The sequence below is a fragment of the Rhinatrema bivittatum genome, chromosome 1, assembly GCF_901001135.1.
Source record: "Rhinatrema bivittatum chromosome 1, aRhiBiv1.1, whole genome shotgun sequence".
NCBI classification, from domain to species: Eukaryota; Metazoa; Chordata; class Amphibia; order Gymnophiona; family Rhinatrematidae; genus Rhinatrema; species Rhinatrema bivittatum.
This window is the reverse complement of record NC_042615.1, coordinates 523,072,346-523,088,637: the sequence shown is the minus strand read 5'-3', so window position 1 is coordinate 523,088,637 and position 16,292 is coordinate 523,072,346. Positions and strand designations below refer to the sequence as shown.

Here is a 16,292-nt window from a genome sequence, read left to right as displayed (position 1 = left end):
CTCCTTCCTTGATTGTTTTATTCCTGTTTTTCTCCACAAGGTGCGGTCAGGTAATATGCTGTAAGTGGATCTTCTCTCCAAAGTAGGTATTTTGATATTTTTTTAAGTTCTTGAGAGTGTTTATGATTTGTTCAGTGTGTTGTCATAGGAATACTGGCCACCCCTGTGTTGCACCACCTCTATATAGTGACAATGATGTCACAAAAGAAAACTGTGCTCTGCCTCCATCTGCTTTCTCCTTCTGTGCAGTACAATAAAGGGAGACTATATGTATTATTCCTTTTGTCTGCCATTCCTGAAACACTCCACCCTGTAGGCCTGGAGGAAAGGCGGGATTGCCCGCAATAGTAAAAAGCCGGAGATTCTAGGAAGAGCACCCTACTGTTTACATAAGCATCGCTAAACTCAAATAACTGGTCTAAATAAGTAAGAGTAATTCAACTTCTCCATTACATCAGAGTCAATCACATGTACCATCCCAGCAAGAGAGAAAGAAACAGCTTTAGAATCCAACAAATGTGTAGGTGAATTTTCAAAATATTACGCATGTAAAAATTAGCATACAAAGGCGTAAGTAGCTTCTACTCGCATATTTTCACTTTTACATTAACCTATACACATGTAAAAAAAAAAAAAGGGGGGCGTTTTATGGGCGTTCCGGGGCAGGGTCAGCACTTACGCACATGTTACTATTTTAAAAGATATGTATACATTCGCCAACTTACTTGCGTCTTTTACCACCTGCTAATTATCTGGCATAAGTGATACTAAACATGTTTATTGTGTAGCACTCACTGGGAGGGAGTTCTGGGTGAAATGTAGGGAGCTCAGGCTGAAGAACCAGGAAAGTCTTGATCTGGAGAAGGACTGGGCAAACTGGTGGACTAATTGATAAACTGGTTAATTTCATTTACACGCGCATATTTTAAAATTGGCTGAATTGTGTGCATAAATCAGGACTTACACAATATACGTGCATATATTTTAAAAAGAAGTAGGAAAAGTACTGGTGTTCAGAGCGTTTATATATGCATATTGTATTCTGTTTTGAAATTGTGTATTGTACCCCAGTTTATATGAAATTTCTCATAGAAAAGAGGGTTAAAAGCACTCAAAGTAAATGTTTAAAAACTAAAAAATATATGATCTGTTACCTGATATTTCATTTCGGAAGTATTTATGATCAAAAGATTTGCATATATTGTACAAATTCAAAAATATTGGTTTGTGGTGTGCCTCATTTATACTTTTTCTTCTGTTTCAGGTCAATAAATAGTCTTGTAAGAACAATAGAAACCCAAAGATCCAGGTAATGTCTTTGTTTCCCTTCTTTGCTTTCTTTATATAGAGCTGAAATAACAGAGCTGGTGCTACCTGTTTTGCCACCCTGTGCCAATGATTACTGTGTAGCCCCTTCCACTGGCTGTGGTGGAAATTATGGAGTATGGTGCTATTAATTGTGAAAGTGCTATCCTACGGTTTGTTGTTGTCATAGAAATCAAGTTGGTTTATGGGAAAGTGTGAAACTTTGTTTTTGGGTGAGGAGAAGATTCTGTTCTGTTCTTTTTCTTTAACTATTTTTGATTGTTTTCTTTATATTGTGTGTGTGTGTGTGTGTGTGTGTGTGAGAACTTATCTCCAGTTCATTTGGTTTAGGTATGAAAAAATAGAAGAGGAAAGGGTTGTAGTGAACTTGTAGGGCCAATATAGCAGAACTAGGTCCTATACATTACCTGAAATGTTTGTTCAGTCAGCATATTCTCTTGAAAAGATAGACAGGATGGTGGAGGAGGGAGAGGCAACTGCTATCCCTGTAAGTGTAAACTCTCTAAGGACTTCTGTGCAGGTAAATGTAGACCAAATACAGAACTGATGAGACAGTTTGTCTCAGGTGACATTATTCTGTTCTCAGCAGTCATCTTATGAGGTAATGTGATATGAGGTAAACTTCAGAGAAGAATCCAGTATATGTGCAAGACATTTCCTGAAGAAGCTGAGAAGACTGCAAAGGGAGAGAGAGAATCTTCAGCTCTCCAATGTCTCATTCTTCTGCTCCAGATCCTGGAGCTAACCATAATGAAGTGACTACGGGGCCTATGCAATAAAACTTTCATTAAAAATGAATTTAATGTGCAAGGTGATAAAATTGGACACTCCAATGTAGACCCATTGAAGATTGAGACGAGAGCTCTCCACCCTCCCATCTCAAAGCTGGTGCTTTTAAAAATGGTGTTGGCTGATGTCTTGCGATACTTTGCAGGTATTTAATGGGTCTGCATTGGATGCGGTAGAGGGTGTGGAGGATTTTCTAGTGGGAGGAAACATGGAGGAAGATGTTGGGGCATGAAATCCCCTTGTGGTTGGGTTTAGGGTTTTGGGGGCGGTCAGGGCATTAGAGGCTCCTTGTTTTTTGTTGTTGTGCATGGATCTGGGAGTAGTGGTGTGGAGAGTTTGGGGCTTTTGGGGTTTGAAGGCCTCTTGTGCTTGGGTCCAGGGAGAGTCATGGTTCAAGGGCCTCTTGTTTTTGCAGCTGGAATAGGACAGAATCCTCCATTCTAACTGGCCCTTTTATTTTGAACCAGTTAACACGGGATTTCACCGGTAGTAGGCTCACTAAAAATTTTATTATCTGGTCCAAGGTGCTGATGTTGTATGCAGCTGCCACACATACAGTGCCTTTCTCATTTGTCATGTGATTGAGATCTACTGTAAATCATGCACACTGCACTTTTTCCTTAACACGGCTCCTGTTTTCTTTTAGAGTCGACCTCTCCTGTGTTTTAGACTTGCATGCTTTTGATAGCTTATCAGGAGCCAGGTACAGTATGATTTCTGTTGATTTGTTTAATAAATAAATTAAACTCATAAAAGTAGAAGATGAATAACTGAATGCATTTTTGCCATCGCTGGCAGCTGGCATCCTGGAGGTTAACTAACTGCATAGTGAGCTCTTTGAGTATTTAAGTTAATTAATAGAAATAGAGGTCATTGACTCTGTTATAGGGGACACTTTGGAACAACTTAATATATTTGTGAGTAGCTTTGAGGAGCTAGGTTCCAGGATTACAAAACTTTAAAAAAAAATATTCGAAGCAGAAAGCCTGCGAGGGAGTCAGTTTGACTGTTAGATGATCGAGGGGTTAAAGGGCACTTAGAGAAGATAAGGCCATTGCGGAAAGATTAAATGATTTCTTTGCTTCAGTGTTTACTGAAGAGGATATTGGGGAGATACCCGTTCCAGAGAAGGTTTTCATGGGTAATGATTCAGATGGACTGAACCAAATCACGGTAAACCTAGAAGATATGGTAGGCCTGATTGACAAACTGAAGAGTAGGAAATTACCTAGACCGGATGATATACACCCTAAGGTTCTGAAGGAACTAAAAAATGAAATTTCAGATCTATTAGTAAAAAAATGTATAACCTATCATTAAAACCATCCATTGTACCTAAAGACTGGAGAGGGTGGATAATGTAACCCCAATATAGAAAGATATGGTTTAATGGAACAAAGTCAGTATGGCTTTACCCAAGGCAAGCCTTGCCTCACAAATCTGCTTCACTTTTTGAAGGGGTTAATAAACATAGATAAAGTTGAACCGGTAGATGTAGTGTATTTGGATTTTCAGATGGCATTTAACAAAATTCCTCATGAGAGGCTTCTAGGAAAGTAAAAAGTCATGGGATAGATGGCAATGTCCTTTCATGGATTACAAACTGGTTAAAAGACAGGAAACAGAGTAGGATTAAATGGACAATTTTCTCAGTGGAAGGGGGTGGGCAGTGGAGTGCCTCAGGGATCTGTACTGGGACCCGTGCTTTTCAATATATATATAAATGATCTGGAAAGGAATTTGACGATTGAGGTAATCAAATTTGAAGAAGATACAAAATTATTCAGAGTAGTTAAATCACAAGCGGATTGTGATAAATTGCAGGAGGACCTTGTGAGACTGGAAAATTGGGCATCCAAATGGCAGATGAAATTTAATGTGGATAATTGCAAGGTGATGCATATAGGGAAAAAAAACCCATGCTGTAGTTACACGATGGTAGGTAACATATTAGGAGCTACCACCCAGGAAAAAGATCTAGGCGTCATAGTGGATAATACATTGAAATCATCGGCTCAGTGTGCTGCGGCAGTCAAAAAAGCAAACAATGTTAGGAATTATTAGGAAGAGAATGGTGAATAAAACGGAAAATGTCATAATGCCTCTGTATCGCTCCATGGTGAGACCGCACCTTGAATACTGTGTACAATTCTGGTCACCGCATCTCAAAAAAGATATAGTTGCGATGGAGAAGGTACAGAGAAGGGCTACCAAAATGATAAAGGGGGATGGAACAGCTCCCCTATGAGGAAAGACTAAAGAGGTTAGGACTGTTCAGCTTGGAGAAGAGACGGCTGAGGGGGGATATGATGGAGGTGTTTAAAATCATGAGAGGTCTAGAGCAGGTAAATGTGAATCGGTTATTTACTCTTTTGGATAATAGGAGGACTAGGGGGCACTCCATGAAGTTAGCATGTAGCACATTTAAAACTAACCAGAGAAAGTTCTTTTTCACTCAACGCACAATTAAACTCTGGAATTTGTTGCCAGGGGATATGTTTAGTGCAGTTAATGTAGCTAGGTTTAAAAAAGATTTGTATAAGTTCTTGGAGGAGAAGTCCATTACCTGCTATTAATCAATTTGACTTAAATAGCCACTGCTATTACTAGCATCAGTAGCATGGGATAGACTTAGTTTTTGGATACTTGCCAAGTACTTATAGCCTGAATTGGCCACTGTTGGAAACAGGATGCTGGGCTTGATGGACCCTTGGTCTGATCCAGTATGGCATTTTCTTATGTTCTTAGATAGAAACATAGAAACATGAATGCAGAAAAAGACCATATGGCCTATCTAGTCTGCCCATCCACCCAATTCATTTAGTTTTACAATTCCCATCACTCCCTCAAAGTTCCCCTGCATTTATCCCATGCTTTCTTGAATTCAAATACTGATTTTTGTCTCCACAACCTCCACTGGGAGACCATTCTATGCATCTACTACCAGTGCCTACGATTATTCCTGTGTCTACCCCCTTTAACCCTCATCCCATGACCCCTCCCCCCATTCTAGAGCCTCCTTTCCATTGAAAGAGACTTGCCTCTGTCCATGGAAACCTTTGAGATATTTTAATGTCTCTATCATATCTCCCCTATTTCGCCTTTCCTCTGGGGTATACATGTTTAGATTTTTGAGTCTATCCCCATATGCTTTAGTACGAAGACCACTGACCATTTTAGTAGCCACCCTTTGGATCGACTCCAGGCGGTGTATATTGTTTCGAAGATGTGATCTCCAGAATTGTACACAGTATTTCATATGAGGTCTCACCAGGGATCTGTACAGGTGCAATATCACCTCTTTTTCTGCTGACCATCTCTCTCCCTACGCAGCCATGCATCTTTCTGGCTTTTGCTGTCACTTTATCCATCTGTTTGGCCACCTTAAGATCATCAGATACAATCATCCCCAGATCACCGCTCTTTCATGATTAGAAAAATTTCACTTCCAATAGTGTATCTCTCCCTTGGGTTTATGTACCCTAAATGCATTACTCTGCATATTTTAGCATTAAATCTTATATGCCAGATCCTAAACCATTCCTTTAACTTCGCTAGATCCCGCCTCATGTTTTCCATGCCTTCTTGGCTGTCTACCCTGTTGCAGACAAACAGGGTAGACAGCCTTCAATCCTTTAGCTATATTGCTCACAAAAATGTCGAAAATAACTGTTCAAAGGACCGAGCTCTGAGACATACCACTAACACCCCACTTCTTCAAAGTAAACTCCATTTATCACTACCCTTTGTCACATCCCACTCAACCACTTTCTAAACTAGTCAGTCACTCTAGATCCCATTCCAAGGTTGCTCGGTTTATTCATAAGTTGCCTATGAGAAACTGTGTCAAAGACCTTACTGAAATCCAAGTACATTACATAAAGCGCTCTTCCTTGATCCAACTCTCTGGTCACCCAATCCAAGAAATTGATCAGATTTGTCTGATAAGATCTACCTCTAGTAAAACCATGCTGCTTTCGATCTTGCAATCCATTGGATTTCAGAAACTGCATTATCCTCTTTTAGCAGTGATTCAATTGATTTCCTCACCACAGAAGTCAGACTAATTGGCCTGTAGTTCCCAGCCTTCTCCTTAATTCCACTTTTATGAATAGAACCACATCCGCCCGTCTCCAGTCCTCTGGAACTACTGCCAGTTCCAAAGAAGCATTGGAAAGGTCAGCCAGTGGAGCTGCCAGGACTTCTCTAAATTCCCTTAATACCTGCGGGTGTATCCCATCCGGCCCCATCGCCTTATCTACTTTAAGTTTAGGTAGCTCCTCACAAATACAATTCTCTGAAAATTGATTGTTTTACCTAGTTTTCAATCTTATTTATGGGGTCCTGCTCCTGGCCCTTCTATTTTGAACGCTGAACAGAAATATTTAAGTAATTTTGTTTTTTCATCTTCTACATATTCCTCTCCTTCTCCTCTGAGTCTCAAAATGCCTTTTTTGCACTTCCTTCTATCACTTAAAAAAAAAAAAAAGTCTTGCCCCCCCCCCATTTATTGTATTTTCCATTTTTTCTTCTTTTTCAGTTTTTGCATTCCTAACTACTTTCCCAGTTTCACTTAGCTTTTTTAGGCATTGTCACCTGCCTTCCTATTTTTGCGATCTCTTGTAGTTTGTGAATGCTGACCTTTTCTCCCTTACCTTTTCAACTGCTACTTTAAAAACCATAATGGCCTCTTTTTTCCTCTTTCTTTTATTTACTTTCCTAACAAAAAGGTTAATTGTTCTTATAATATCTTTGAATTTTCTCCATTTCACTTCTACTTCCCCCTAGATTTTCCTATCCAGTTAATGATTCCCTGAGGTGCGCCTCCATTTTAACGGTTAGTTTTCCTGAGTCTAGGACCTTCACCTTTGAATGAACCTTCATCTCCTGCGCTCTAATACTGAACCACACTATCCTGGTTCTTAGAACGAACTGTATGCAGATATCTTTAAGGAACATTCATTGTGGATATAATTCTATATACATCAATATTTCCATAGCAGGTATAGGAATTTCTTGCTACTTGTGCTACAGTTGCCAACCTTTCCTCAGTCAGCCCCTGGTTTTATGCTGCAGATTTTTCAAGATCATGTAACAAGAGTTAGCAAATTTGTCAGGTTTTTCAAAATTCAGTAGCAATTATGTGACAAATTTACATAATTTTGCATAAAGATTCAAACCTCTGACTATGCAAAAAAGTCAGTTTTTTATTCAAAACCATTTATGATGTTTGTTTTTAAACTATATTTAAACTATATATCCCAGCTATCTTAATGTTAGCCAGATAAGTATATCCAGCCAAATTTAGGACAGTCCTGTGGCGTGACCAGAGTTAGCAGCATTGATTAAGTGGCTAACTCCAAATATCAGAGTTAACCACATACGTTATGCTGCTAACTCTGACCCACCCTGAATTGCCTACCTCCCATCCCCAGACCGCCCCTGAATTATGCGGCTAAATTCTACTCCATAACTCATTATGCGGCTAGAATTTAGCTGCATACGACTCTCAATATAGCTGAGTAACCTTTTAGATGGATAACTTTTCAGTTATCTGTTTAAATGACCTTTGAATATTGACCTGTATGTGCACACATATTGTGCACACGATAACAGATACACAAGGGGGTTGAATTAAGTGTGAAACTTGAAACCAATACTGGCAGTCATCAAGGCTTCTATGAATTGAAACTAATACCTTCCCTGCCAGCTGTAGGACACCAGTAATTGCAGACTTCCATCAAATCCAAGTCTTTATAGCTAATTGTATGGTTGGCCATATATGGATATGCAAGAACGTTTGTATAATGATGAAATTCTTCTAAAGGGACATTACTCTCTATCCAGGTTTGATTTAATAGATCTCTGAGAGTCGTGAGAAAGAAAACATTCTGACTGCTTTCTCTGTCCACTCCAACTTCACCCCCTCCCTCCTTTTCCTTTCAGAACAGAAAGAGGTGGGGAGATAACAGGAAGAGAGGGAATGGATTAATGAGCAGCAGGCCTTCTCTTTCATATGCTCTGTCTTCTCCAGCCTCAGCCTCCCCTCCTCCTCCCTGTTCCCTGCAGGTTATTTGCCAAGGGGAGGAGCTGGACAGGAGCAGAGAGAGCAAAGACTAAAGGCATGCACCCTGTAGCTTTATTCAAATGATTGAATTAAGAAGTGGAGAAGTTTCAGGAATGTTGATTGTGTGTTGGGTTTTATATTATACAACAGTGGGTTAATTATACAATTTCTTTTGTGGCCACACCATCATAGGAGTCTGCGGGCACTGCCCTTAACAAAATAGCTGAATAAAAATTGTTGTAACTGCTGTATTGCATTTCAGTGAAGAATGTGTGTTTTCAGTTTACAGAGCAAACTGCAGCATGTGCAGACCACACAACCACATCTAGATAAGGTAACAATCTGGCCAGCTGTTTCTGATTCTTATTAATGTAAGCTGTGTTTTTAATCAAAGTGCATGAAGCATGTCTTCAGATTAAACATCAGTTGCAGGATACTGTTAAATTTAATTCCAGAAGTGGTGCTGATTTGGGCATGCACTGTTTCCTAGCACCCAGACAGATGGATTCAGGACAAGTGGATTATGCACCTCTACCAGCAGATGGAGATGGAGCAAATTGATGTCACAGTATATATACTCCTGTGGTGACGACAGCCCGCTAATATTCTTTTTTTTTAATAATTTTTTATTTTTCAATTTTCCAATACATATTCAAGCAAACACTTGATTTGCAAGCAATACAAAAAGAAACTGGCTTACCAAAAATATCAATACCAATGGCATTCATATAACAAATACAGAAAATATTGCCTATATAGTCCGCAACAGAAGAGGACACCAAACACAACTTCAGGTATATTTTCTAACAAGAGGAAATATATGAGCTCGGATTCAGTAAGCTATTTTTTGATCGAATAAACTGAAGTCGTTGGTTTTCATTCAGCAGCTACAGGAGAGGAAACATTTATGACAGGCTTTTTTTCCTTCCAAAAACTCTGAGTTGCTGCGGCACAAAAAATATATATGTATTTCCCTGATATTCTATTATATATTTGCATGGGTATTTGAGCAAAAAGAAAGCCCCCAATTGTAATACTTGAGATCTCAATTGTAGAAAAGATCTCCTGGCTTGAGTAGATTTAGCAAGATCTGGAAAAAATACTAATCTTAAAACCAAGAAAAGACTGAATTCGATGTCTAAAATACAATCACAATATCCAGTCCTTGTTCGACTCAAGTAGGAAAGACACAATTAAGGTGGACGGAAAGACTTGTTCTTTCTGGATGGATTCCAAAAGGTTAGTAAAGTCCAGTTCTGGAAATGCAGGGGGTGAGGACTTGTACTCCTTTTCCCACTTCTGTTGATTTGTTATATGGGGGGATGTAATATACTCTTGACATCAATGGCAAAACAGTTTCAGGAATTTTCAATGACTCAACCAAATTACTTTTCCACATATCTCTCGGTTTCACCAATGGATCTTTAGAAAAAGTTTTGCATCTCAGGTTTTCCCCCTTATCTGGTTTTCTAGTTGCTCCATTTTGTTTTGTAACAACTGATTTTCCAATATAATGTTCTTTTGAACTTTTAAGGATTCTTTTAATTGTTCCTCCATCATTAAATCAACCTTTTTGCCCACCTCTGCCTCTTTCTCCAAATTTTTTACACGGATATCCATTTGTTTTATTATGGTTACCAAGGGATTTAGTTGTAGAAGTAAATTTTCATTTACTTTCTATATTGCGTCCCAAAGACATTTCTTGAGGCCTAACCAATTCTTTCCCTTGCATTACTGTTTTATGCCAAGAAATCTCACCTCGCTGCTGGTTTTCCATACCGACTTCAGCTACTCCGGTTACGGTGGACTGTGTTGCAAGCTGTATTACAGGCCTCCCAGATCTCCCACACTTGGTTCGATTACACCAGGATTTTCTTCCTCCACATCTCCAGGCGATGGAGAAAGCGATACCGAGTGCCTCCTTGCTGCCGAATTCTCTGGAGGTCTTCGATCCTCAGGGGACAGAGTTGTCTGGAGCTCTTGCGGTGAAGCAGTTTCTACTTCCTCCTGCTGCAAGCCATCTCCTGGAGCATTTGCTTTCCTGACGACGTGGTCGTCCATCGGACCTGAATTAGAATAAGCCAAGGAAGAAGGCAGAGCTCCTTGCTCCTTAGCTCATCTTTTCCTCGCTGTATGCGGCATTGCAAAATCTTAAGGGGAAAACTCCGGAGTGCACTCACTGTCGTCCACTCTAATCTGCCATCTTGGCTCCCAGCCTGCCAATATTCTCTATCTCCAGCAGATGGTGGACATGCATCTCCCTACTGGGGATTGCTTCAAGTTTTAGAGGAGAAAGAAACAAGATTTATTTATTTATTTAACAGTTTTTTATACCGACCTTCATAGTAAATAACCATATCGGATCGGTTTACAATATAACAAGGGAATAACTGGAGTAGCAATTCAAGTGAAATGACAGATAACAATGGTAATAAATGATTGCTTCATGGAGCAATTGGTTCAGGAACCAACAAGAGAGGGAGCTATTTTAGATTTAATTCTTAGTGGAATGCAAGATTTGGTGAGAGAAGTAACTGTGGTTGGGCCACTTGGCAACAGTGATCATAACATGATCAAATTTAAACTAATAACTGGAAGGGGGACAATAAGTAAATCTGCAGCTCTAACACTAAACTTTCAAAAGGGAAACTTTGATAAAATGAGGAAAATAGTTAGAAAAAAAACCTGAAAGGTGCAGCTGCAAAGGTTAAAAGTGTTCAACAGGCTTGGACATTGTTTAAAAATATAATCCTAGAGGCGCAGTCCATATGAATTCCGCGCATTAAGAAAGGTGGAAGGAAGGCAAAACAATTACAGTCATGGTTAAAAGGTGAGGTGAAAGAGGCTATTTTAGCCAAAAAAAATCCTTCAAAAATTGGAAGAAGGATCCATCTGAAGAAAATAGGATAAAACATAAGCATTGTCAAGGTAAGTGTAAAACATTGATAAGACAGGCAAAGAGAGAATTTGAAATGAAGTTGGCCATAGAGGCAAAAACTCATAATAAAAATTTTTTAAAATATATCCAAAGCAAGAAACCTGTGAGGGAGTCTGTTGGACCATTAGATGACAGAGGGGTTAAAGAGGCTCTTAGGGAAGATAAGGCCATTGCAGAAAGACTAAATGAATTATTTGCCTCCGTGTTTACTAATGAGGATCTTGGGGAGATACCAGTTCCAGAGATGGTTTTCAGGGGTGATTAGTCAGACGAACTGAATGAAATCACTGTGAACCTGGAAGATGTAGTAGGCCAGATTGACAAACTAAAGAGTAGCAAATCACCTGGACCGGATGGTATGCATCCTAGGGTTCTGAAAGAACTCAAAAATGAAATTTCTGATCTATTAGTTAAAATTTGTAACCTATCATTAAAATCATCCATTGTACCTGAAGACTGGAGGGTGGCCAATGTAACCCCAATATTTAAAAAAGGCTCCAGGGGCGATCCGGGTAACTATAGACCAGTGAGCTTCACTTCAGTGCCGGGAAAAATAGTGGAAACTATTCTCAAGATCAAAATCGTAGAGCATATAGAAAGACATGATTTAATGGGACACAGTCAACACGGATTTACCCAAGGGAAGTCTTGCCTAACAAATCTTCATTTTTTTGAAGGGGTTAATAAACATGTGGATAAAGGTGAACCGGTAGATGTGTATTTGGATTTTCAGAAGGCGTTTGACAAAGGCCCTCAGGAGAGGTTTCTATGAAAACTAAAAAGTCATGGGATAGGAGGCAATGTCCTTTCGTGGATTACAAACTGGTTAAAAGACAGGAAAAAGAGAGTAGGATTAAATGGTCAATTTTTTCAGTGGAAAAGGGTAAAAGGTGGAGTGCCTCAGGGATCTGTACTTGGACCGGTGCTTTTCAATATATATATAAATGATCTGGAAATGAATACGACGAGTGAGGTTATCAAATTTGCGGATGATACAAAATTATTCAGAGTAGTTAAATCACAAGCAGACTGTGATACATTACCGGAGGACCTTGCAAGACTGGAAGATTGGGCATCCAAATGGCAGATGAAATTTAATGTGGGACAAGTGCAAGGTGTTGCATATAGGGAAAAATAACCCATGCTGTAGTTACATGATGTTAGGTTCCATATTAGGAGCTACCACCCAGGAAAAAGATCTAGGCATCATAGTGGATCATACTTTAAAATCGTCGGCTGAGTGTGCTGCAGCAGTCAAAAAAGCAAATAGAATGTTAGGAAATATTAGGAAGGGAATGGTTAATAGAACGGAAAATGTCATAATGCCTCTGTATCGCTCCATGGTGAGACCGCACCTTGAATACTGTGTACAATTCTGATCGCCTCATCTCAAAAAAGATATAGTTGCGATGGAGAAGGTACAGAGAAGGGCGACCAAAATGATAAAGGGGATGGAACAGCTCCCCTATGAGGAAAGGCTGAAGAGGTTAGGGCTGTTCAGCTTGGAGAAGAGACGGCTGAGGGGGGATATGATAGAGGTCTTTAAGATCATGAGAGGTCTTGAACTAGTAGATGTGACTCGGTTATTTACACTTTCGAATAATAGAAGGACTAGGGGGCATTCCATGAAGTTAACAAGTAGCACATTTAAGACTAATCGGAGAAAATTCTTTTTCACTCAACGCACAATAAAGCTCTGGAATTTGTTGCCATAGGATGTGGTTAGTGCAGTTAGTGTATCTGGGTTCAAAAAAGGTTTGGATAAGTTCTTGGAGGAGAAGTCCATTAATGGCTATTAATCAATTATACTTAGGGAATAGCCACTGCTATTAATTGCATCAGTAGCATGGGATCTTCTTAGTGTTTGGGTAATTGCCAGGTTCTTGTGGCCTGGTTTTGGCCTCTGTTGGAAACAGGATGCTGGGCTTGATGGACCCTTGGTCTGACCCAGCATGGCAATTTCTTATGTTCTTATTTAATTTGCCCCGCTCTCCTGCAGTGATAGCAATTGGTCCCTCCCCCAGTTGAGAATTCCTGAGGTGATTTCCATGGTCCCTCAGATGAGTGCCTTGGTCTGGTAGCTGGCTTTTGAGCTGGCATGGACTGGCAAGTGGCTGCAAGAAGCAGAGCGTGGTAGAGATGGTATTTATCCCCTCGCCCCGCAGCTGGAGACCGTGCTTGTACTCAGCCCTGATGGGCTGAGCTCAGGTAAAGTTTTTTTTTAAATTGGTTAAAAAGAGAATGGGAGTGGATTAGGGATTTCTCTCTTTCCCCTTCCTGTCTCCATGCTTGGTGAGCGAACTGACAGCCATTCCCGCCTCCAATGGTGTTTGGGATTGGGGGGCAGCCTTGGCAGGTTGAGCAGCTCTTGAGGCTATGCCCCGCTCTGAGGCTAGACTGGTTCGCCTCATAGTAGACCAAGGTGGCGCCTTTGTGCACATTATACACGTCTGTGTAGCGTGGCACGTTGGGTTGAGCTCCTAGCTGGGTGTCTAATTCAGCGCTTAATTAAGAGCATAGGAATGCCCACAGGGCATCCAAATTGTACGCACACGCATGTGCCCATTTTATGCTCATATGAACAAAACATGCTTGTTTTTTATGTGCATTCCCTGAGCGTCCTGTCGGAGCTCAGGTGGGTGCTTATTTTGGCACAGGTTTGTGAATGGTGCCTGTAGTAAAAACAAAAGTAAGCTCCTTGCCCTATATGTGGTGTGCCATATATGGGCATCTCAGTCTGGTGCTGTCTGGAAGTTCAGGGAGAATTACTGCCCTCTGATTTTTCTAAGCCCATTTCTTCCTGGCCTGGTGCAGGAATGGAGAAAGAGCTACAAGATGGATCGCCTGATCTTGGGGCTCCCCTAACTGGTTTGTCAGCAGAGGAAGGTAGTTCAGTGGGCTCAGGACCCCTGTTGTCTTGTCTTGGCATGGATCCTGTTGATCTTTCTTTAGGTGCAGTCCTCAGCCCTGACCATCTTTACCAGGCCAGAGTTGCAGGTGGTGATCTCCTTCTCGCCTGTTACTAGGTTGAGCAACGAAGTACTCCTTGCTCGGCAGCAGGTCTCCCCAAAATGGATTCGGATGGTACAGATGACAAGGCCAATCCTGCCAATCTGGAGGACTGGGAAAAATTCTGTGGTACTAGAACCATATAGGGCCATATTGCGGTTACTTCCACAGCTCTGATTTCACAGATATTAAAGATGCTGGGAGTGCCTGGGGCTGACTCCATGTCAAGCAAAAAAAAAAAAAGATCTAATTTTGGTTTCTTTGCGTAAGACCATTCAAGAGTTGATCTTGAGTGCGGTGCCTCAGAATCTAATTTTAAAAGGGAATCGGGTTTTCGAAGGCCTGTACCCTCTCGATCCAGTGGTGAGAGAGCGCCCTTGTGGAGTCTCAATCTGATTTTGGATTTTATTAGCAGGCCTGTGTTTAGACCGATGCGTATCCTTCCTTGTGGTTACTGACCTTGAAAGCAGTGTATCTTGTGGCAGTTTGTTCTGCGCTTAGAATTTCCGAGCTGCAGACCTTGTCTTGCCGGGAGCCATTCCTCTGAGTGACTTGAGGGGCGATACAGCTGCGGAGAATTCCATTTTCCTGCTGTCTCTGGATATGGAAAGAGATGTGGAGGAATATTGCCTGTTGCAACCCTTGGATGTCAAGTGATGTATCGTAAGGTATCTGGAGGTTTCTAAACCTTTTCGAAGACAGATTGCCTGTTTGTCTTCCACGATGGTAGTAACAGGGTGAGCTGGCTTCGTGGGCTTCAATAGCTCATTGGATTAAGGAAGTGGTCACGGCCACATACATGGATGCTGAACAGCTGTTACCTAGTTAGGTTAGGGCTCATTCCTCTAGGGCTCGGGCAGTGTCATGGGCAGAAGTTAGATTGTATCTCCCATGATTTGCCAAGATGCGAAGTGGTCCTCCTTACACACCTTTTCCAGGTATTATTGTCTGGGTGTGCAGGTCTGGAAGGACGCAACCATTGCCTGTGCGGTTTTGACTGGACCGCGGGCAGTCTCCTGCCCTATTTGGGAGTAGCTTGGGTACATCCCACTGGTCCTGAATCCATCTGTCTGGGTACTTGGAAATGAGAAATTATTACTTACCTGCTAATTTCCTTTTCCTTAATCCAGACAGATGGATTCAATTTCCTGCCCTTGGCTGCCAAATGATTGTGTTATGGTCCTCCTGAGTGGCTAAGTGTTATGGTCCTCCTGAGTGGCTAAGTGTTCCGAGGGTTACTGGTAAGTGTTAGTCCAATCCCTAGCCTAGTTTTAATATATTCTTTGTCTGAGCTCAGTGTTTTCCTGTTGGTTGAGTATTGAAGTGTTTATCTGTTATTAATCAAGTTTTTGCTAGTCTGTCCACAGTTGGGTTTTGAAGAGAATACTGGCAGGTTGATGTTACTGCAAGAGTATATATATACTGTGATGTCAGTTTGCTCTGTCTTCATCTGCTGGTAGAGGTGCATATCCCACTGGTCCCGAATCCATCTGTCTGGATTAAGGAAAAGGAAATTATTAGATAAGTAGTAATTTCTCATTATGTATTTATAAGATGTCAATACATGTCTGTGGGTTTCATGATGCAGATGCTGGTCTGTGATTTTCCAAGGACCTAAACAGTAAATTTTCAAAAAGGTTTTCTGTGTAAAAATAGCATATGCGTGTGTAAGTTGCCTGTACTTGTGCATATGTTATTTTGTAAATGTTGAGAGTATGTGTGTATCTTCCATTTCTCTGTATGTACCCGGATCAGCCCAGACTCCTGGGTTTTACCTCCCCTCCAGCAGGCAGAGACAGACCAATTTCTGTGGACACTGTCATATACCCCTGAGGTGCCCCCTAGAGTCTGTCAGTATTCTTCTGTTTCCAGCAGGTGGAAGAGATGCTTCCCTGGAGTCTGGTATTTGGTTAGGATTTAAGGGTCTTTTGGTATGTTTTTTTTCGGGTAGTCCATGTGTGAGGCTGACTAGCGAGGGGTCACATTTTTGATCTTAGCCTAGTTCCCCATTTTAGCATCCCAAGGGGTTGTCAGGTCCTGGTGGGACCATCCCCCCTGGTATTTGAGGCTCAGGAGCAGAGGGTTGAGGACCCTGTAACTGCCCACTGAAGGTGATCCTGGGGGTCTCGGGCTCTCACCTTCAGTTAGCCCCCTGTAAGTTTA

At 41.1% G+C, this 16,292-nt stretch overlaps 1 protein-coding gene across 4 annotated transcripts in view; it reads left to right on the top strand.

Moving 5' to 3' along the window:
* The window catches only part of LOC115097331 (COBW domain-containing protein 1-like), a 158,663-nt gene that overhangs the window by 90,796 nt on the left and 51,575 nt on the right, over positions 1 to 16,292 (top strand). For all 4 annotated transcript variants that reach the window (XM_029613079.1, XM_029613062.1, XM_029613053.1 and 1 more), the window contains exons 10-12: positions 1,265 to 1,309; positions 2,762 to 2,818; positions 8,465 to 8,516. In XM_029613079.1, the coding sequence (XP_029468939.1) occupies positions 1,265 to 1,309; positions 2,762 to 2,818; positions 8,465 to 8,516 (154 nt within the window). The remainder of the gene's footprint in view (positions 1 to 1,264; positions 1,310 to 2,761; positions 2,819 to 8,464; positions 8,517 to 16,292) is intronic.